The 22541-nt window shown below is 52.7% G+C and overlaps 1 protein-coding gene across 2 annotated transcripts in view; it reads left to right on the forward strand.

Moving 5' to 3' along the window:
* PTPN21 (protein tyrosine phosphatase, non-receptor type 21) overlaps window positions 1–22541 on the forward strand; it is a 74462-nt gene that overhangs the window by 44731 nt on the left and 7190 nt on the right. For both annotated transcript variants that reach the window (XM_018053881.1, XM_018053882.1), the window contains exons 9-14: window positions 1371–1458; window positions 2963–3042; window positions 11440–11500; window positions 12112–12196; window positions 15954–17254; window positions 22015–22152. In XM_018053881.1, coding sequence (XP_017909370.1) covers window positions 1371–1458; window positions 2963–3042; window positions 11440–11500; window positions 12112–12196; window positions 15954–17254; window positions 22015–22152 — 1753 coding nt within the window. The remainder of the gene's footprint in view (window positions 1–1370; window positions 1459–2962; window positions 3043–11439; window positions 11501–12111; window positions 12197–15953; window positions 17255–22014; window positions 22153–22541) is intronic.

Below are 22541 nucleotides of genomic sequence, written 5' to 3' on the forward strand. Positions count from 1 at the left end.
TGTCACCGTGGAGTCTGTGCCGGCCTGGGGAACAGGTCCCCGCTCCTGGACCGCCCTGCCCTGGCTCAGGCGGCTCCCGAGGGCAGTTGCTCTCAGGTCCCCAGGCTGCTCCCTGTCTCCCCAACACGCTCAGTTGCAGGGCAGGGGGCAGAGATGGGTCTAACTGGCACTGAAGGGAAGGACCCTGACATTGCTCGAATGGTCACAGGAACACGGGAGACATCCCCGTGGGCTTCCTTTATCTCACTGGATAGGAAGTTCTAAAATGCCTTCTTTAATATGACACTCATAATCTTTCAGTTTAGCAATTAGAGACTTCCCTGAAGGTCCAGTGGTCAAGACTCTGCCTTCCAACACGTGGGGCTTGGGTTTGACCCTTGGTCAGGGAACTAAGATCCCACATGCTCGGTACACAGGTCATCCAGAAAATTAAAACACAAAAGCAATGAAGTACCATGTTATTGTGAATGAATTTTATTTATTTCAATAAATGTAAATCTAATAAGATGGAGAAAGATAAAGGGGTAAAATTTTTTCTTCCAGACCTGTTTTTCCCTTTGTAAAAATTATGCAGTGTGTAATAAAATATTAATATATAAAACCTTAACATGCTAAACTACAGAAAGTTGGAAAGTTCAGAATTGGAGTTTGAATCCTGGTGAACACCCCTAGACTAATTCACTCTTTGGGTTCCCAGCATCTGAACTTTCTGTTGGCCCTGTTTCCCCAGCTTTGTAGAGCATCTCCGCTCTACCTCTGGGTCTTATTTTGCCCTGTGTACCAGAAGGTAACAGTGCTTGTTAGGTCTGTGCTCTCCACCCGCCCCCACCCCCCACTGGAGCCCCTCTGAGGGCGGCGCTCATCTTTGTGCCTCAGGATTGAACACAAGATGCCTGGTATCGTCACAGTGGGTGCCTGCTAAAGCGTTTGTTGAATGAACAAAGGAGCATTGGGAGCTGAGATTGGGATATTTGATCAGACTAGTCCAGCAAACAAGGATGAGTAGAGTTTACATTTTTATGTATTTATTTTGGCCTAGCTGTGTGGCATGTAGGATCTTAGTTTCCTGACCAGGGATCAAACCCTCGCCCCTGCATTGGAAGCATGGGTCTCAACCACTGGACCCCCAGGGAAGTCCCCAAGTTTACAGTTTTGAATGCTTTGCCTCTGGTTTAGTTTACGTGCGTTACTTTTTGTACCTCCCTGTTGTCACTTCAGTTATAAAATGCATGCTCACCAATTAAAGCCCTGTTTTCTTCCTAAAATAACAAATAATAGGTTATACATTAAGCTCAAAATGGAAAAAAATCTTCTGTCTCTTAGTAAAAATCTGAGTCCTTATATGACCATTTTCTGCTTGTTGTTCTCAGGTGGCATGATATTGCTAACATGTCCCACAATAAGTCCTTTTTTGCCTTAGAGCTGGCAAATAAAGAGGAGACCATCCAGTTTCAAACTGTGAGTAAACATTAGGAATCTGCATGGACTGTTTTTCCTAAAAGTTAACATTTCTGTGTGCATGTTTGGGGGAGTAGCTTTAAAATGATAGTTTTTCATAGTTTATAAAACATAAAATTTTATTCTTTATAACATTTTGCATAATCGCACTTAGCAAAGTTGCTCAGTAAATACTGTTGAATGAATTGAGTCTTTGGATAAATACTGTCTGATTAAGATGACCTTTAAATTACGTACGCAGGCTCAGCTGTAAAGAATCTACCTGCAGCAGTGCAGGATACGGGCTTTGATCCCTGGGTCAGGATGATCCTCTGGAGGAGGGCGTAGCGACCCACTCCAGGATTCTTGCCTGGAGAATCCCATGGACAGAGGAGCCTGTACTGTCCATGGGGTCGCACAGCGACTAAGCAGGCATGAGCACAAGTAGGGAAGAAAGGAAACACTGTATCTTGGCTCCCACTGATAAGTGAATCAGTTCAGTTCAGTCGCTCAGTCGTCTGACTCTTTGCAACCCTGAGAATCGCAGCAGGCCAGGCCTCCCTGTCCATCACCAACTCCCGGAGTTCACTCAGACTCACGTCCATCGAGTCGGTGATGCCATCCAGCCATCTCATCCTCTGTCGTCCCCTTCTCCTCCTGCCCCCAATCCCTCCCAGCATCAGTCTTTTCCAGTGAGTCAGCTCTTCGCATGAGGTGGCCAGAGTATTGGAGTTCCAGCTTTAGCATCATTCCTTCCAAAGAAATCCCAGGGTTGATCTCCTTCAGAATGGACAGGTTGGATCTCCTTGCAGTCCAAGGGACTCTCAAGAGTCTTCTCCAACACCACAGTTAAAGGCATCCAGCTCTGTAGAAATACTGTTTCACAGTTACCTTTACTCTCTTGACGAAAGCCATGGGTCTGAGTTACTTCTTTTAAAAATGTCTTTGAGTATCTATTTGTTAATAATAAAAATGTTTTGTTTAGTCACATCTTTGAGTAATATTAAAAGATGACATTTTCATAATTAGATGACATTTTCATTAATTTAAAGATTTCTATGTCATCTGGAAACTGTTAATATAAGAATTGTACTACTGAGAGCTTTTTGTTAGTCTTCATAATTTTTTTTAAGGTGCTGAAACTTTTATTAAACCCTTGTTAGACACCACACTTTGAGCCAAGCACCCTATGTACACTTCCCCTAAAAGTGTGAAAGTGAAGTCACTCAGTTGTGTCTGACTCTTTGTGACCCCATGGACTGTAGCCTACCAGGCTTCTCAGTCCATGGGATTTTCCGGGCAAGAATACTGGAGTGGGTTGCCATTCCCTTCCCCAGGTGGTCTTCATAATGAATCCGAATTACAACATTCATATGTGGGGTGCAGTGGTAGACAATGCAAGAGTCGCAGTGTGTTAGAAGCGACTTTGATGCACCATGTCACCATGTCTGTCTTGTTCTCAGATAAGCTCTGTATCAAGTTGTAGATGTACTTTGCTTCACTTTGTGTGTCTTTTGTTCACTAGGAAGACATGGAAACAGCAAAATACGTCTGGAGACTCTGTGTTGCGCGACATAAATTTTACAGACTAAATCAGTGCAGCCTGTAAGTACACCCTGCCCGTGGATACTGGGAAATGATGACCTTAGAAGTTTTCATCTTGAGCTACAGGGTATCATCTATAAAGGCAATTTTTTTTAAGAAGATAACTTCTGAATGACATTTTTATAATAATCTCTTTGCTTTTGTGTGTTAAAATTTTCTCAGTTATTTTTCATTTTAGCTTTGGACCAACCTCTAGTATCCACAAATAGGCCTCTAAGATTTCTTTCAACTAGTAACAGAATTATTCTAATTCTTGAAAGCTAAAAGGAAAAAAAAAATTCTTTTCAATCAACACTTTGAGGCACAAAAGCTCATTCAGCTCATCCAGCCATTTGAAGAATTTACACCCCTTCTTAATGTACATTTTTCCTAGCCCCGTGGGCTTACCCCTTTCTGCTGGGTCATTCCTGTTAAGACGCAAACATGCTGTCTCATTTTACCTCTAAACACGTCTTCTCCGTTTGCACGTCCCTGGAGCCACGGTGCTGTACCTTTCTTCTTTTCCCTTGGAAAGAGTGGCGTCATCCTTCTCTCCCCTCCCTCCCAGCGCTTCCCTTACGCCACCCCTCACTGGCGCCCCCTGTCAGCGTGGCGGCGACCTTCACCCGGCGGTCCCCTGAGCTCTTCACTGGAGCGCTGGCGGCGCCCAGCCTCTGCCCGCCCCTTCCTCCCCGCGCCCGGACTGTCCCCTCCTTGGCTGCCACGCCCCCCTCTCCTGCTCTCTCTCTTTCTGAGACTGTTTCTTCCCCATCCCTTTGGCTGCTTTCACCCCCGGACCTCTTCTCGTCTGCACTCACTCCGCAGGGGATTCGGCTTGACCCGGTTCCTGGCAGCATCTGTACCTGCAGCGCACCTGACTCTCTAGCCTGCCTTCCCGCGAGCTCTGGACTCGCACCCCGGCTGCCTCCTTGGCGTCTCCGCTCGGGTGCCTCGCGGGCTTCCGATTTGGTGACGCGCCTGGAGCCAGACTCCGCCCACGGCTCGCCTTCCTGCCCGAGCGCTGCTCCCGCGCCTGGCACAGCACAGGCTCCAGCCCCGGAGCTGGAGCTCCTCCGCCGTTCCTGCTTCTCTGCCCTCCCAGCGCAGTTCGTCCTGCGCTCCGCGAGCTCTGTACCTTGGAATCTCTCTCAGTCAGGCCATCTTGACCGCTCCTTCAGCGGGTAACTCGTGCCGGCTGCCCTGGCGCTTGCCTGGAATACTGCCGCAGCTCTCTGGCTGTTTCCGGGCCTCCCTGCCTGTAGCCGCCTGCATCGTCAGCCGGAATCCTCTCACTCTGCCTGAGGCCCTGCACTGACTCGCCCTCGTCTTTGGAAGTGCATAGCCGCGCGTGCTCTGTGCTTGCTTGGTTCCACTGTTCCCTCTGCCCTCCTTGCTCACCCCACTCCGGCCACACTAGCATCCTTTCTGGTCTGTGAGCGTGCCCTCCGTCCGTCCGACCCCCTCTCCTCCTCTTTCTGAGGCCGGTCTTCATGTACTGGCCCCTCATTACATCAGGGCCTCTTCAGAGGTGCCCTTCATCGGCGGTTTTTTTGTTTATTTGTTTTAAATATTTATCTGGCTGTGCCGGGTCGTTGTGGCATGTGGGATCTAGTTCTGACCAGGGATCGAACCCAAGCGCCCTGCAAAAGTGGAGGGTCTTAGCCAGGGACCCCCAGGGCAGGCCCAGAGAGGCGGTTCCTGACCGCCCCGCGCGCCCGTCTCCATCTGCTACCTCTTTCCCCTTCATGGCCCGCAGCCCCTGGATCTGGGTGTCCCCCTCTCTGTTTGTGGTCTGCATCCCCCCTGGCTGGAGAGCCCAGACCGCGCCCCTCTTGTTAACCCCTGTATTCCCGGTGCCGAGCAAGGGCCTCGCTCTCCCGAGGCCTTGACGGCTTTGCCGAGTGGACCCGGAGAAGCGAGTGTTACGCGCCCTGCCCCGGGATGTCTGTGGTGCTGTCGGAGCCCTTGGGAGGGTACCTAACCGGAAGCACAGGCTCGGAGAGGCTTCCCGGCCGAAGGCCATGTGAACCAGAGCGGTTCCGCTCCTTCCCCACCCCTGTTCTTGAAGCCCTGCTCTCTGCTCCAGCTCACCAGCTGCCCCCCAGCCGGCCTGCTGGCCCTGTCGCGCCTGCTCTGGGCAGTCTCCAGAACCGATGAGCCAAAGACGCAGCTCTGCTCCCAGTCATCGCTCAGGCCCACGTCTGCGCTGCCCTCCCCTCCAGCCCGCCTCCTCCGGGCCCAGTGCCCCGCCGAGCCTCCGTCCTGGCTCCCAGGGCCCTCGGTCCCTGCCTGTCTGGTGCCCGTCGCGGCCCCAGGCTGGTGCCCTTCGCTGGGCGCCCGCCCTGCTGTTCTCGGGCGGGCTCACCCTCGTTCGTGCAGATCCAGCCTGAGCGCTGCTGCCGGGCCGCCGCGTTGCCTGTCCCGTGCCGCGCTCAGTGCTGCTTTTCCTGCCGCGTATCACGCGGTTCAGTCGGCGCTTCCTGTATGTCAGGTGCCATGTGGCCCGCCTTCGTCTCCTCTGGCTTCACAGCGGCCGTCTGCACAGTCCTGGTGCCCATTCACAGGGACGCTGTGGGGACGGACAAGCGCGGACTCGCGCCCTGCCGAGCGGCTGGCAGCAGGGCGGGAACCCGGCCTTGGGCCCTGCCCGGGCCGAGCCTCGCGGGTCCGGTGCGTCCGTCCGCCGGGGCTGGGGGCGCAGGGCTCCTCCCGCGAGTCTTGAGGCCCGGGCGTCCGGCGGGGCCGGGGACGGCTTCCGAGTGACGAGCCGGAAGCAGGCTCGGGGAGTCCGGGGGGACGAGCCGTCCTGCTCCCCGCCGCCGTCCTTTTGCTCCTGACGGAAGGACGGCTTGTACCTTAGGGCCCGGGAAGGAGAGGCGCTCTCCGGGTCATGGGGTCGGTGTGAAGGAGCCGCGGTGCAGAGAGAGGCGGGCCCGGCTTGGGGCGGGAAGGACGTCCGCTGGGGAGGGCCATCCAGCGATTAGTCAGCCCTGAGGCCCCGGGCTCCCTGCATCCCCTTCCCTCCACCGTCCTTTCATATGAGATGAGTCCCGCTGCTTCTGCCGCCGGGGCCGCGGAAGACGCGAACCGCCAGGCGCGGCGGCCCTGCCTTCCCCGTGGCCGACGCCGCCTCTGCCGGCCGCGGGGCTCAGGGCTCCGGGCGCCTTTGTGTGAGGAGGGCGCCCCCTCGCGGCGGGCTCCGCGGCGCCGGCGTCCCGGGCGGTGGCGTCTGGGGCTCCTCCGCCCGAGCCTGTTGCCCGGCGTGGGTGGCAGTGCTTTGTGTGCAGACGCGTGTGTTCCGTGCAAAGTGGTGCGTGCGCAGTCTCCCGGGCCACAGCCCTTTTGTGGATGTAAAGCCTTTCATAAGTTTAATAAGAGTATTTGTAATAATGAGCCATCATTCCCTCAGTTCACTTTTTCCCCCCCCTGGAAATTAATGAAGAATCAGTCATTTGAAATAAACCATAAGACAGAATCTTTTTCCAGTAGGCATCCCTATTGGTTGGTGGTTAATACCTTTTTAAAATAGTTTTTTGGCAAATCACCCTTGGTAATAGTTTTAAAGTTCAGAGGGAAAATAAAGAATTTATGTGTGTGTGTGTGTGGGGGGGGTAAATGACCCAGTCTTTTTTTTTTTTTTTGGTAATATTACTATTTATTCCCAAATATAAATAAAACCACATTTATGTTAGATCCTCAGTTGCATATGTTACATTTGTATAAGGAAATGAGTATTTTTTAAAGTGAAATAATTATATGTAAAGGTCTATTTTCTACATTTTTCTTTTAATTTCCTTACATGTTAAATCATGGAAGTCCATTTTCATGAACTATTGCTATGAAATAATTTATGATGGAAGATACCCACTTCATTCTACAGGAAGTGAATGTAGCACTTGATCCCCAGGTGAAGAGAAATAAATTCTTTTTTTCTTTTTTTGACTGTGCTTGGCCTTTGTTGCAGCACTTGGACTTAGTTGGCCCGTGACATGTGGGATCTTAGTTCTCCGACCAGGGATTGAACCTGGCCCTCCTGCATGCAGAGTCTTAGCCACTGGGCCCCCAGGGCAGTCCCTCTCTTTGCTTTTTAAATTTATAGGTTGAGGATAATGTGAGTTTTATTTAGCATTTTTTTAGAGTTGGAATAGGAATTAAATGAGGTAGTGACAGTTTCTTAGGTCGAATGACTTCTCTCCCCTTCTCTGCCACCCCAAGGCCCAGATCCAGTCGTGCATGAGAAGAATCAGAGGGAAAAGGAATCTTGAGAGGGTTCTTTGTGTGTGTGAGGCTCTTTCTCTTCTCTCTGGGGAGAGAGGGGAAAGGGGAGTCTGGTGTCCCCAAAGCTGCAAAGCTAAGTGGCAGAAGTTTCCACGGACTTTCTCTAGAGGGGAAGGTTGGATTCCTGTCGCCAGTGGGCTCCTTGCTCAGCCTTGTCAGCATTGGCAAGTGTTCCTGCAGTTTAGGGCTACTGGCAAATACAGCAGCCAGTCTGTTCTGGAGACTTCTGTGATCAGGAGATGCAGTGGCTCTGCCTGGAGGGAGCTGGGGCTGTCCCCCTTCTTGTGGGACAAAAACCCTGCTGCAGGGTTTTTGAAGACACTGTGAGAAGCCTGGAAGAAGAGAAAGCCCCTGTCCCATTAAAGGAAGGTCACTGAGGTCAATATTTTCTGGGTATTTTCACTAGCCAATATATTTTTTGTGCATCAAAATCTCACTCCTCTATAGCTTGAAATATACAAGAAAGAAAGCTCACAAAGCAAAAGTCAGCTCTTGGAAATTTACTGTCTTTACAGTTCAAGTGTACGTTGTAAGTGACAGTTCATTGCACAATCACATTCAACTCTGGGAGTCCATGGACTGCAGCCTGTCCTGCTCTTCTGTCCATGGAATTTTCCAGGCAAGAGTACTGGAGTGGGTTGCCATTTCCTTCTCCATGGGATCTTCCCGACTTGTGGATTGAACCCAGGTCTTCTGCATTACAGGCAGATTCTTTACCAACTGAGTCACTAGGGAAGCCCAAGTGAAAGTCGCTCAGTCGTGTCCAACTCTTTGTGACCCCATGGACTATACAGCTCATGGAATTCTCCAGGCCAGATTACTGGAGTGGGTAGCCATTCCCTTCTCCAGTGGATCTTCCTAATCCAGGAATGGAACCCAGGTCTCCTGCATTGCAGGCGGATTCTTTACCAGCTGAGCCACAAGGGAAGCCCAAGAATACTGGAGTGGGTAGCCTTTACCTTCTCCAGGGGATCTTCCTGACCCAGGGATTGAGCCGGGGTCTCCTGCATTGCAGGCAGATTCTTTACCAGCTGAGCATCAGGGAAGCCCGAGCTGTAAGTGCTTAGCCTAAGCATCCGTTGTAGTCCTCACTTGCTGTTTCATTCACTTGTTCAGCACACATTCGGTGGCTTTCTTGTGTGCCAGGTGCCAGTGGTGCCATGGTGTGCCCTTTGCCTTGGTGGAGCCCATGGATCTGTTGGGGTGGGGAGGGGGTGTCAGACAGATAATCAGCTGTTAGGAGCGTGTGCTCAGGAGTCTGCCAGACCTGCCTGGTTCTAATGCCAGTTCTGCTTATTTGCCATGTGACCAGGAGCAATTTACTTAATCTTAAGTATCCATTTTCTTACCTGTAAAATCAGTATAATAACCAGCCTCCTTCTCAGGGTTGGTGTTTGGATTCCCCGAGGTAATCGTATATAGCCTTTCGCACTGTTTCAATAAGTAATGTCATTTGTTTTACTTGGGCTAGCAACCTTTTCATATTGTGTCTTCTCCAATACACATATTCCAGTGATTTCCAGCCCCCACAAGATCTTTAGCTGTCTCGTTTTTAGAAGCACCCACCAGCATAGTAACTGCCTGCAAACACTACCAACTGTTAACCATTCTCTCTTGTGTACTAAGGTTAGCTGGTCTCCTAGAAAACTGCATTCTTCAGGATTTTGGCAAGAAGAAAGAGGTTAGAATATGTAGACCCGACGGAGAGGCTGCCTACGTCAGCTGGGCAGAAGGAAGACGTGCTGGTTTGTTTTTAGCAGAAGTGGCCTCTGCAGTGCCACCTCCATCCTGGGGGCCGCCAGCAGGTGCCAGAATAGACCCCCGTGTAGGGGTACCGCCTCCACCCTGGGGGCCGCCAGCAGGCACCAGAATAGATCCCCGTGTGGGGGCACCACCCCTACTCCAAAGCTCCCATCCCTGGGCTTCATGTTTAACAGCCTTTGTTTTTGTGTCCGGCTGGGCAACTCTGGACACCTCATTGGAAGATCCTATCAATGGCCTTTTTCCTCATCTCTGCGTTTTGAATTTGTAGTCCTTTAAAGGTTTAGTCAATTTGGTGAGTCTCTGGACCAAATATAAACTTCAAAGGCCAACTAGGATGGCCTAAACCTAGGCCTGACGATGGAGAATAAAGGGAAAGTAAACCTCGACGCTGCAAGATGCAGTGTCTTCAAATCCTGGATGCTAAGTTGAGGACTATATTAACGTGCAGTTAAGGAGTGTGCCTGTTGGTTCGGTGGGAAAGGACCCAGCCTGCCAGTGCAGCAGGGCTTGATCTCTGTACCTGGAGGGCTGCAGTCCGGGGGCGAAGTGTCAGACGCAACTGAGCAACTAAACGACGACAGTGTGCAGTTAGGTAGCGATTCAAAAGAGAACGGACTTATACTAACGTGGAATAGATAGTGGGATCTGCTGTGACTCAGGGGACTCAGACCGGGGCTCTGTGACAACCTAGAGGGGCAGGAACGGGGAGGGAGGCTCGAGGGAGGGGACCTGTGTCTGATCCATGTTGATGTATGGCGGAAACCAACGCAATTCTGTAATTGCTCTTCAATTAAAAATGAATTAAGGGGGGGGAAACACTCAATACACCCTCCTGACTTTACTAATGTCTTACCAACTAATGTGGCTATGTTTGCAATCTAATGGAATTCACGTCTATTTTATTTTTGTTGCGGAATAATTACTGGTAGAATAGGAGTATCCTTTGGGAAAAAGACATCTATTCTTCATCAGCAATCTTAATATGTTCCAATGATAAACAAGTTATTTTAAAAAGTTTAATCAAAAAAAGTCAACTCATAAAAGCAGTTGCAGCTACATGACAGCTCCTATTAGGAATAATTTTCTTTTACCTCAAAAATCTTATAAAAATTAACTAATATTTAGGGATTTAATATAAGAAATTTGTTGTTACAGTGCTGAGAATAATTTTTGAGACTTAAGCTTGAGATGGTAAATTTACTGATTAAATGGAACTAATGTTCAGTTTGTGATTATGGATTTTCTAGTAGTTAGTCCTTAGGAACACTATAACCAAGGATGACATTTTTTGTAATCTGTAATTACATGTCACATAAGCCTATGGGCCAGGAATAGACGCTCAAAGTTTTTTCAAAAAGTGCTTTGACAAAATTGCATCATGATCAAACCCAACAATCCTATGTGTGTAGGTTCCTAGATCTTATTCACAATAAAACTGACCACACACAGAAACAACAAAAATGCCTGCCTTTATCTTTAAAAGATAGATTCTGACAAAAGGAATTTTCTTTTGCTTATTTGTGACCTATGTTTATTCAAAGATGGAGCTTGCTCTGAATAGCTTAAAATCTCAAATTATCTGATAAATATTAGCCAGGACTCCTGAATACTTTTCATTTCTTTTTTAAAAGTATACTTAGAACCAGAGAGAAGTTTCTTGCAAAGGAACGTAAATGGAGTTACCACCAGCCCACTGAACCAATGTTCCTACTCTTTTGTTCTCCCTACCTTAGTTTCTTAGAGGAAATATATGTTCTTACAGAGAAGGGAATGGCAACCCACTCCAGTGTTCTTGCCTGGAGAATCCCACTGATGGAGAAGCCTAGTGGGCTACGGTCCAGGGGGTCACAAAGAGTCAGACATGACTGAGCAGCTAACACACATATCCCTAAGTTTCCCTAGTTCCCAGCTTGTCTCTTGATCATTTGTGTGGTTGGCGGCTCACAGGCTCTCCATCAAAGGCACTTCATTGCTTCTGGCTCTGAGGCTGGCAGCTGGCCGTCCGTCCTGAGCGCTGAGCCCGGCCCGCAGGAGAAGTGCATTTACGCTGACTCTCCCTGGGGATGAGTCTGTGGCCCTCTCGCCTGGTGCCCCTCCGCTCTGCTGCCGGTCACTCCAGAGGGCTTGCCTGCGTGGAGTGGGGACAGCTCCTCCTGCCCAGCCCTGGGCTCAGCCAGGCGACCGACGGCTGTTCCGAGAGGCTCAGACCCTGGAGTCCAGCCAGGGGACCGCCTGCCTTTTCTCTGATTGATGACTGGATGAGTTTGTCGCTTGGGAAGATATATCCTTTTACTTTCTTATTAGCATGTTTAGGAAGATTGTGTGCATATGAGCATGTGTATATGTGTTTCTCAAAGACGTGTCGTATTTTTACAGGCAAACGCAGACCGTCATTGTGAACCCAGTTAGGAGGAGGTCTTCTTCGAGGCTGTCTCTGGTAAGAAAGAGGGAGAATTGCAGTTGCCTTTTTTTGTTTTAGTTCTCTCGCTTTCCTTAATAAAATAGGCTTTCAGCGGTGTTGGTTTTTAGTTTGAACTGTTAAAGTATGCTGACATGTGACCAAAGAAATGGTGATTTTCTACAACTTAAGCCTAATATTTATATATTTAACATTTATTGTGTTATATATTTTAAAATATTAGGTCCAACCTAATATTAAAGATATTGACTATTAGCCAAGAGTAATCAGAAGTTAGTAGATATTTAAAATACTAGATGGTTTTGCTAATAAGATTAAATGTAGTACATGTAAGTTTCTTCTAATCGATTGTTTATATAAGAATTCAGGAAACGTCTGTCTGTTCCTGCTTTCTGGTGCTGTCTGCTGTCTGATAATAGAGCATAGCGCTTAGCATTGCCTTTCTGGAAAACCCTGAAAAGGATAGATAGGGTAAGAGCTACAGGGTCTTGATATTTATTTTTCATATATAATACATCAGGCTCCTTCAGAAGTTTCTCAGTGAAGAGAAAGAAGCCAGAAAAGAACTGTTTACGCATATTTCCACAGGTGATGTGTTTTAATCCTGTTTCCGACTTTCCGATTCTTAGCCCAAGCCGCAACCCTATGCACCGGCCGCCCCGCCCCAGCTGCACTATAATGGACATTACACAGAACCGTACGCCTCTTCCCTAGGTAAAGTGCACCATTTCTGAAATGCCTTACAAAATTACTGTAATTTGAATAAATCATGAAGGCTTGGAGATCTTGAAGCCAGGAGAGTTTTTTGGCTGAAGTTATCACACAAATAACTTAAAAATTTAACTTCACAGAATTATTGTCATGATGATAGCCAACCTGGATTCATAAAAGAGGCTGCTGTTAGAGTCAGCTTTTTTTTTGGATGTGGATAGCAAACATGTAGTATCAGATTCTGATACTCAGATTTGATCCTGAATTTGGCCCATGGGCACTCCTTCAAACTGGCTCCCAAGTCCTGTTAACGTGTGCCCCGGGGGCTCTGAGCGCTTCTGTGATTTCTGGCCCCGGAGGCCCCAGGCTTGCTCCGTGTGTGTTCCTGCCTCAGACCTTCCCATTGTAAAGGATCATTTCCCTCTGTTTATGTTTATGTTTCAAATGATGGGCGCAGTGAGCTATGTGAAGACAGGGCCTCTGAAGCTGCACCTCCAGCATTCATTTTGCAAGCATTATTACTTTCCTCTGTCCACAAGGCTCTGCTATAAAGGCGGGGAGACGGATGCAGAGAGGTAATTCCACATCTTAAGAAGCTTAGAACCTAATAGAGGAGGATGACACAGTACGCAGATGACTTAGGTACAAAGGGAACAGGCGTGTTGTGACGAGAGTGAGCTAGGCAGTCTGAGAAAGGCTTTCTGGAAAGAGGGGTGACTTCGAAAGGTGGGGAGTGGCGAGCTCCTGGGTGGGGCCGCTGCCCCGCTTTTGTGGGGGTTAGTGACTGCCCTGGCACAGACGGCGAAGTGGGAGCTTGGACTCACTCAGGCCCATAGGGGACTGTGGAGGGCGGCGTGAGGGGACCAGGAGGCAGGTGGTGGCGCATTGTTGGTGCTGTGCCGTGTGTGTTGGGTGAGAGTCTCCGGGCGGGCGGGCGGGGGGCGGACAGAGTCGACTGTGGAGTCCCAGAGTGTGCACCCCGGGGTGTTGCTGTTCCCTTCCTCACTGGCTTCTCCTCTTCCCACACTGCCCTCCTGTGGCTTTGACACCCGACCCCCACCCCGAAAAGTCTCTCTCCTCTGCAGTGTGTTTCCTCCCCGGTCCTCCCTTTTTCTCCGTCTGCGAGCCTCCTAATGTCTTTCCTCTCCCTCCAGACTGCAGCGTGAACTATCTTTTCTTTCATTTTCTCCCCACCTCTGAGGGTGCCACTGTGTGCCACTTCTGCTTGCTGGTTCCCCCTTCCCCTCCCGTCTGTGCTGCTCCGCCAAGCGGCCCTCGCGCACCCTCCTTCCCGGCGGACCCCGGCGTTCCAGCCTCTTCCGCGCGCCGGATGGTCTCCGCTCCTGCTCCCTCGGTGCTCCCTGCCCCCTCGGTGCTCCCTGCCCCCTCGGTGCTCCCTGCCCCCTCGGTGCTCCCTGCCCCGAAGGTCTGCCCAGGGCCCGCTCCCTCCGCAGGCATCCGGTTGATCTCTCTCATCCGCAGTTGGGGTCTCAGCGAGGAGGACTGTCTGCCTTCCCCAGCCCACCTTCCTTCTTGAGCTCCGGCCCCACGCGCCCCCTGTCCAACAGCCTGGGGGCCGTTCAGGGGGCCCCCAGGACTGTGGGCTGAGTGGGAGCACTCGGAATGTTATCTGCTGCCACCGCTTGCTGCAGTGGCGTCCTGGAGTCCAGCTCATCACCTGCTCCACCAGGCCCTTTCCCAGGTTCCCTGCTCCTTTATGGTGGAGTCACCCCCTGGTTCTGGGGATTGCAAACTGCTTATAATGTTTCTTTTCTTTTTTTTGCCTTCCGTACCCAGACAGTTGCAAATCCTCTTGCCTCTGATTAACTTCATGGAACATCTGTTCCATCTCTCTTCCTCCCTATCCCTCTGCTCCTGCCAATGCAGTCTTTTTTTTTTTGAGACCTCTCATGAGTCGCAGCATCACAGGCGCTGACATTCTCAGTTCCCACCCTCCCTGGTTCATCTGGCACTCGGCGGCTGGGCTCGTCCCATTTCCCTGACGATCGTCCATGTCTAGTGTTCAGCGTCCTCTGAGATGCCCCTCCGTGCTCCTGTTCCAGGCCTCACCCCCCGCACCCGCTCTGAGCCCTCTCCAGCCACGCTCTCTCTGCCGAGTCTTCCGGCTGCCCGCCCCGCTCTGTCACCCTCGGCGCCCTTTCCCTGCCTACCCCCTGCCCTGGCAGGAGGGCTCTGGGCGGGAGCCCCTTCCTTCTGGAAGGTTGGCCAGGGTGGTCGCAGGAGGAGGCAGGGGACTGCCTGCTCACATTTCCTTGACTGTGATTCCACAGGGAGGAGGGTACCCCGAGAGCACTCAGAGCCAGGGGCCCCGACTGGTGAAACTGCAGCCGCCCGCTCTCCAGGCCCCGAGCGCCGTGTGTCCTGGAGGTGGCCCTGACCCCATCGCTCAGCCCCAGCCGGAAGCGCTCCTTCCCTCCCCCAGCTCCTGTGACACTGGGCTCCTTCACTCGCGGCTCTTCCCTCCTTCAGTTGCAACACTTCTTCCTTGGGTTCCCGTGATTTTTGTGCTTACCTTTCCCTTTTTCTTTGGATCCTAATCATTCCCTACACCCTCCCTGCCCCGTTAGTTCTTAGCAGAGTCTTCTACACATGCAGACTCATAATTGGATAGTTTGGGGGGTGCGCAGAGCAGGACCAGCAGGTATTATGCTGGTCTAGATGGGCGGGGGTGAGGCTGAGTGAGCGTTGGTAGCTGTGAGGAGAGGGGGCGCCACAGACGCAGACCTCAGGGTGCTCTCGAGGCGGGATAAGCGCGGTGCATCCACAGGGAGAGCATGAGCTGCCTCTGAGGCCCGTGTCTCCGTGGCTGTGTGCCCCGCTGGAATAGAAACCAGCATGAGCTGCTGGTCTGCTGTTCCCTTGGATAAAACCATCAGGAGGCTTTTGAGTCAGAAAAAGATTGTTTTTATCAATGGCAACTGTTCTCTGGTGGTCTTTCCACTGAAGTGTTAAAAGTCACCCTCAATAGTTTTCCAGGTGAACTACAGGCTGGACTGAAGAAGCAGGCCTCCTTCCAGCCCAGGCAGGCACACACACAGCCTCCGTGGACACATGAGGCTCCTGACTCTGCCCACTGTGACCCCAGTCTCACTCAGGCAGGGGCGGAGCCGGGGGTCTTTGCGGGGGTCTTCTTGGCTTCCTTCCCCTGCTGAGCTGTGCAGCTGCCAGTGACACTTGAGACCTTGTGAGGCTTAGATCCTGCTGAACTCTTTGCCCTGTTAGCTTCACTCTGGGGGAATCCGCACAATCCGCCTTGAGTTTCATTTCAGGAAATGTTTGCAGATAGCTGGTGCTTGAACTCACTCAGCATCGGCAGGGCCACACACCTAGGGGTATTTCTGCTGTTAGCTCCCCAGAGTTCTGGAAAGCCTGCTTTGTCTCTAGTAAAACACATGCTCTTGACTTTCAGAAGAGGGCAGTGTTTCATGGTATAGTTGTACTCTTAATGCTGAGCATAGATTTGGCTGTTCTTTACTGGGTGTGAGGTCCTGAATCCCACTCTTGGAGCAGGCAGAACCACCCCATTCTGGAGGTGAGGAGGTGAGGCGCCCAGAAACCGCATGTGCAGGGTCCGGCGGTGTGAGTAGAGCCAGGTCCCTTCAGCCTGGAGTTTCATGAACGTCATCGGCGTTCAGGCCGTCTCAGTGTTTGTCTTCAGTAATTGGTCTAAGTCAGTACATTCAGAAAAAAAATCTCCTCATAGAATGCATGCTAACTGGCTTGTCCCGCCCGCCCCCAGATAACCTCTTCGTGACCAACCAGAACGGCTTCTACTGCCACTCTCAGACTAGCCTGGATCGCGCGCAGGTGGAGCTCGGCGGGCGCGTCCGCAATGGCAGCGTGTACAGCGCGCACAGCACCAGCTCCTTGAATAGCCCGCAGCCCTACCTGCAGCCCTCGCCCGGGTCCTCGAACCCCAGCATCACGGGCAGCGACGTCCTGAGGCCCGACTACGTGCCCTCGCACCGGCACAGCGCCCTGATCCCGCCGTCCTACCGCCCGACCCCTGACTACGAGACGGTCATGAAGCAGCTGCAGCGCGGCCTGGCGCCGGCCGAGCGGCAGAGCCGCTCGCTGCGGAACCTCAGCCTGGTGTACAGCCAGCCCGAGATCCGCGAGCACGCACGCCCGGGCTCCCCGCCCGCGGCCCCCGGCACCTTCAGCCTCAGCCACAGCTTCCACAGCCCGGCCCCCTACCCCTACGCCTCGGTGGCCGGGCGGCGCCCGGGGTTGGGCGCCGTGAGCGTGCCCGAGCTGACCAACGCGCAGCTGCAGGCGCGTGACTGCCCGGCGCCCAGCATCCTGAGGACGCAGGTGTACCGCCCGCCGCCCCCCTACCCGCACCCGCGGCCGGCCAACAGCACCCCGGACCTGTCCCGCCAGCCTCCCATCAGCAGCAGCAACCCCGACCTCATCACGCGCCGCGTGCACCACTCAGTGCAGACCTTCCAGGAGGACAGCTCGCCGGTGGCACACTCGCTGCAGGAGGTGAGCGAGCCGCTGACGGCCGCCCGGCGCGCGCGGCTGCAGAAGCGCAACAGCCTCGAGCTGGCCGGCCTGGTGCACGGCCTCGAGGGCCTGCGGCTGCAGGAGAGAGCCGCGCCGGCCCTGGCGGCGGGGGAGCGGGCGCCGCGAGCGGAGGACGGCGCCGGGCCGCGGGGCAGCCTGCGAGGCGGGCACGGGAAGTCCCTGTCCGACGCCACCGTGCTGATCCACAGCAGCGACGAGGACGAGGACGAGGACCCCGAGGAGGGGCCTGCGCCGCCACCCGGTCCCCGGGGCGGCCGCCCCCCAGACGCCCCCCACACCGCGCCCCTGGCCCCCGGGCCCCTGCACATCCTGGAGCCCCAGGCCCCGGGGCCCGCGCCTGGGGAGGGCCCGCAGCCCCGGAGGGACGGGCTCTTGTCGCCATCTGCGTCCGAGTCGGACCTCACCACGTCGGGGAGGTACCGCGCCCGGAGGGACTCCCTGCAAAAGAGGCCAGCGTCCGATCTCCTCTCCGCGAAGAAGAACGCAGTGGAAGGGCTTCCGCCGCTGGGGGTGAGCCGTGTGTGGTGCAGGGTGGGCGTGGGGGCCTCACCCCAGAGCGTGGTGCCCCCTGCAGACCTGCCCTTCTCTGCATCCTCTGCCCTTTGTCCGTCTTGTCTTTGACTTCCGCGAGTTCTAATGTCTTTCATCTTTTTCTTTTGAACTTCTTTCGAACAGCCCCATAGCCCAGTAGACACACATTTTACCCTATTTTTGCTTTCTTTTGAAACACTCTGAGTTTGATTATCTATGGAAATGATGGGGATTGAATCTTGGTGACATTTCTAGAGATAATAGCTTAGACCCAGGGAAAGGTGGACATAGGAGGCTCTGTGGAGTGGGGTAGGAACAGTGAGTGGGCGGTCTCCAGAAGGCCTCCCCACGGAAGAGGAGTGAGGATTTCACCACTGTCCAAGACTGCCTTGTGAGCCACTGGTAAAAGCAGCCTTTGGTGACGCAGGCCCAGGGCTGCTGCGGCTCCGTGGGCTTCTGTGGGCTCAGGGAAGCTCCCCTGAGGTGTCCTTAGTGGGTTCTGTGTGTCACGGTCTGTGGGTGCGGCTTAAACTGCTGCGCTGTGACCTCCAGGGACTGGAGGGTGATTCTGGGCTGCTTCACCAAGACGGAAAACCGGAGCACCCCAGATGTCTTTAAAAGAGAGGCTGAGGGAGCTGAGAGCCCAAGGAAGGCCCCTGGTAGAAAATGCAGCTCCGTCATACTCGGTGTGATGAAGCACGCTGATTTACGCACTTTGTTATCCACTTGAGGCCAACTAGAAAACAGCATAACGTCATCTCTAGCTAGTGAAGGCCATTCCCAGAGCACTCCTGCTTCACTGCACCCAGCTTACAACAGGCCTATTGTCTCTACAGATGAGAAAGTGGACTCTGCGAGACTAAGTAACTTTCCCACGGTCACACAGCTGGTGAGGGACTGGAGTTTAAACCCGTGTTTATCTCTGTAGCTGGTTCTCCTCTCTTCTACACTGTTCTGCATAGAGGTTGTATTGTATATTTTAAAATATTGTATACAGACCCGAGCTCGATCCCTGGGTCAGGACGATCCTCTGGAGAAGGACATGGCACCCCACTCCAGTACCCTTGCCTGGAGAATCCCATGGGCAGAGGAGCCTGGCGGGCTGCTGTCCACGGGTCGCAAAGCGTCGGACACAGCTGAGCAACTGACACACGTTTTGTTAAGCAGCAACTGCTTGTCTCAGCCTTGCTCTCTGTCTTCCCGCTGAAGCCTTTTCGCTGTGAGGCCCTCAGCGTTGCCCAGGCGTTGGTAGCGTTTTTGTGTCCGCGTGTCCGCTCTGGGTCATCTGGCTGCCCGACTCAGGCTCTGCTCTGCTCAGGCCTCCGTTCCCCATGCCCAGGGCTCTTGCCAGGCGAAAGTGATGCATTAGCCTCTGCACTCCGTCTCCCAGGTGTCCCCCATGTCCTGGCAGCTGGGGCCTCTGCCTCCCGGTTCTGCTGGTCAGCATGCTCAGACCTGAGGGCCCATCGCAGATGTGGTCCTGGCCTAGTGTATTATTAGATCCTCTGAGCCGTCACAAACATCTTCACAAGCAGGAGGAAAATTAGCACGGTACTACAGTGGTTATGAAATAGATGACTGTACGCAGACCCAAATGATTAACAGTGCCAGGATTTAAATCTTTTTTCTCTGAATGGCTTTGAACTGTAAGTTTGTCTTGGAAAATCAGTTACTTCACATTTGGCTGCGCGGAATCTCTGTTGCTGTGCATGGACTTTCTCCAGGGGCGGCTGGCAGGAGCCGCTCTGTAGTGGCCTGCAGGCTGGTCACCGCAGGGGCTCCTCGGGGCTCTGGGTGTGCGGGCTTCAGGGGCTCCTCGGGGCTCTGGGTGTGCGGGCTTCGGTGGCTGTGGCCCAGGCTCCGTCGCTGCGGCTTAGTTGTTTCGAGGCGCGTGGGATCTTCCCGGACCAGGGGTGAACCCCCCCATGTTTCCTGCCTTGGCAGGTGGATTCTCCTCTAAGTTGATTTTTAATTTTTCCTGGGAGTACATCCTTACTCAACTGCCTAACAGTAAAGGCCAGTGTCTCAGGTCGGCTGAAGCGGAGGGGGTGGCTTAGCGTCGGTGATTCGAGGCGGGACAGGTCGTGGATGTGTCTGCAGAATGAAGTAGCTCAGCCTGAGTCCTCACCAGCTGGTCCGGCCCTCTTGTAGTTGACACTCTTCATTGATTACATCAAGAACTGTGCCTATTTCTTAATGTGGGGCCAGAGTCTGACCCCAGATGAGTAGAGTCCAGTATTCAAGCCTGTTGTCCCTGTAGTTTTTGAATGGGCCCAGGGAGTTCTGCTGAATCTGAGGACTTTGATTTGGGTTCGCTAAAGGTACAAAATGCCCCCTTCCTTGGCACGGAGGCCTCCAGTGTCGACCATGTGACTGGGTTATGCTCTCGCTCCCCTTGTTTGCGGCCCGTAAGCTTAGTTGCCCCGTGGCAGGTGGAATCCTCCCAGACCAGGGATTGAACCTGTGTCCCCTGCATCGGCCGACAGACTCCCAACCACTGAACCACCAGGGAAGCCCCCCCCACCCGCCCCTTCAGATAAGGAACGTTCTTACTTGAAGAACGTGAATGGCAGCCGTGGGCTGGGAACAGGCACAGGACCTACGAGTGGGAAACTCGGCTCTGAGTCCAGACCTTGCCATTCACTGGCTCTCTCCCAGGGCCGGGCCCTTCACACCGAGCCCCTAGGCTCCTCCGTAGGTGACCCGGGACAGGCACCCCTCCTCTGTCTCCTGCGGTAGGGTGGTAGGTCCCACGGAAGGTTAGGCTCAGAAAGGGCTTCTGAGTTCTGTCAAGCAGCATGACTGACTTGAATGCAGGGTTTCTACTGTTTTGACCCTGTTTAGCATATACAAGGAGGCAGCTAGCTGGTGTGACCTTGGACCAAGAACTTAATCTCTTTGACTCCTGTTTTTTCATTTGTAACTGAGACAACCCCAGAGAGTTGTTGGAGGGAAAGTGAGGTCCTGGCTCATAGAAAGTGCTCCGTCAAGTTTAACTTATTACTGTGAGGTTGGATCATACATTTAACTGACTGACTTCCCAAGAGCTGGAGTCCAACCCCCTGCTACTCCTCTGACCGCTCCCCCCCCACCCCCGCGCCCCGTTGTAACTCCCGGTTGCCTTTGTTGTTTAATGGTGACCACAGGTGAATGAACACACAATGTGAATTATGGTTGTGGAGGTTTAGTACTAAAAACAGTGAAATGGATTGCAGATAAGCAGGAACATGCCGGAGTTCTCCACCCGTCTCCACCTGCAGGGACTTGATTGCTGTCAGGCAGAGGTGGATTGGTTTGAATGCTTATGTGTTTACAGGAAGAATTTCTGTCTCACCCTCAGTCTTGCGTGGTGGTTCTCATGCGAGAAACCACCATTTGGCCTGTACATTTAAAACTGTGTCCTCTGAGGGCTAAGTGAGGGGAGTTTGGGGTGAGTTTTTACTGTGAGCCCCTTTCTGCAAATACTGGCTCTAGAGCTGGCCTTACCAGTCACCCAGCGCATGGGTGCTGGGGCATTTCAGTCCTTTTCAGGCTGAGAAATGCTGGGGCCACTTCTCCGGGCTGTCGGGACCTGAGTTTTCCATTTCTGGGCTCTTGTGGGGCAGATGGACATTAGCCGTGTGGGAGGATTGGCACCCTGGACCCTGGCAGACGCCACCCGTCAGCACGGCCCCCGCTCCCCCCACAGCCCAGTGTTAGCCGCTCACCCGCCTCCCGCACACCTGAGAATCCTGACGACGTCACCCAAGCAGGGACCTTGTTGTCTGTGTGCCTCCCTCTCCGTCTCCCTCCAAGGCTGACAAAGTGAAGTCGCTCAGTCGTGTCCGACTCTTAGCGACCGCGTGGACTGCAGCCTATCAGGCTCCTCCACCCGTGGGATTTTCCAGGCAAGAGTACTGGAGTGGGTCGCCATTGCCTTGCTGACAGAGCTGGGGCAAAGGTGATCTCATTTATGAGACAGAACTGAGGAAACCATCTCTGTCTGAGTAGGGCTGCTGTCATTATGATTATATCCCGTGGCTTCCCAGGAGGTGTAGACTATTAAAGAGGACTTGGCATTCCTGGGCTCGTTTGCCTTCAAGAGCAAAACTGCTGGCTTGAAGAAACACCAGTTTTCAGAAGACAGATGCCCTCTCTCATACCCTCTCCTGGTGTAATGATGGAGATTGCGGCCCTGCCGTTTTCTTCACTTGAAAATGCGGCGTTTATCAGAAGTGTGGTAGTCTAACCCCAGTCACACAAGTCTGCCACAGAATGTAGAAGACGATAGAGTCGCCACAGAAAGCACTGGCAAAGAAACAGTTTAATGTGTGAGAGCTTTTACTACAGTCAGGCCACCACATTTAAACCCTTCTCGTGGACTACAGCTGGTTTTCATGCGTGTCACAGTTTGACATTCAGGAGGACCCCGAGTGAATGGGGTCCAGTGAACCCTGTGAAGGAATGAACCTGCCGTCCGCTCGGACCCTCACCTTCCATTACAACAGAGCCCTGAAACCAGCTGCATTTCAAAACCTTCTATCTGGAAGACTTATCAGGGCTTTGGCCTTGAATGGAATGTCTTCCTCCTCATGTTTGTGAAACAAATGTGTGTGTGTGGGAGTGTCATCGCTCCTGCGGCTGTTGCTTTAGGAGAGCCCGCCCTCCCTGTTTGTTTCGTCTTCAGTCCACTGAAATCTCTTCCCAGAGGGATTATATGCGTGTATGTTTGATATATACACCTGTAACTATTTTTGTAGGGAATGAAAAAGAGCCGAGGAGATGCAAAAAAAATCGGTCCTCTCAAATTGGCTGCTCTAAATGGACTCTCCCTGTCTCGACTGCCGCTGCCCGATGAGGAGAAGGACGTGCCGGCCAGAGCTACTAACGACGAGCGGGTACGTAGGGGACCCCAGGCCGCCCGCCTTCTCGGGGCCGGCCGAGGCTGCAGAGCTGCCTTCCTGAGAATCTCCTGGGTTTTCTAAGCCGTCTGATAATCATAAAGGAGTGTTAGCAACTTTGTCACCTGGACTGCAAAACTGGGGCAAGCTTATAGCTAATGCCTCGATAGATCATTTCAGGCTAAATGTTGATTTTTGTCTGTTGGCTTCTGGCTGCTGTTCTTTACCTCCTTGTGGCTGTAAAGTGAGAGGAAATCAGCAATTGCATGTGAGGACTCATAGGAAAGAAAGACAGTGACTGCTGTCCTGACATCAAAAACTTTTACCAGTGAACAACTACTGAGGTTTTCAAAACTTTCTTTGTGACTGAGATGTATTTGCTGTGA

This window comes from Capra hircus, chromosome 10, assembly GCF_001704415.2.
Source record: "Capra hircus breed San Clemente chromosome 10, ASM170441v1, whole genome shotgun sequence".
NCBI lineage: Eukaryota > Metazoa > Chordata > Mammalia > Artiodactyla > Bovidae > Capra > Capra hircus.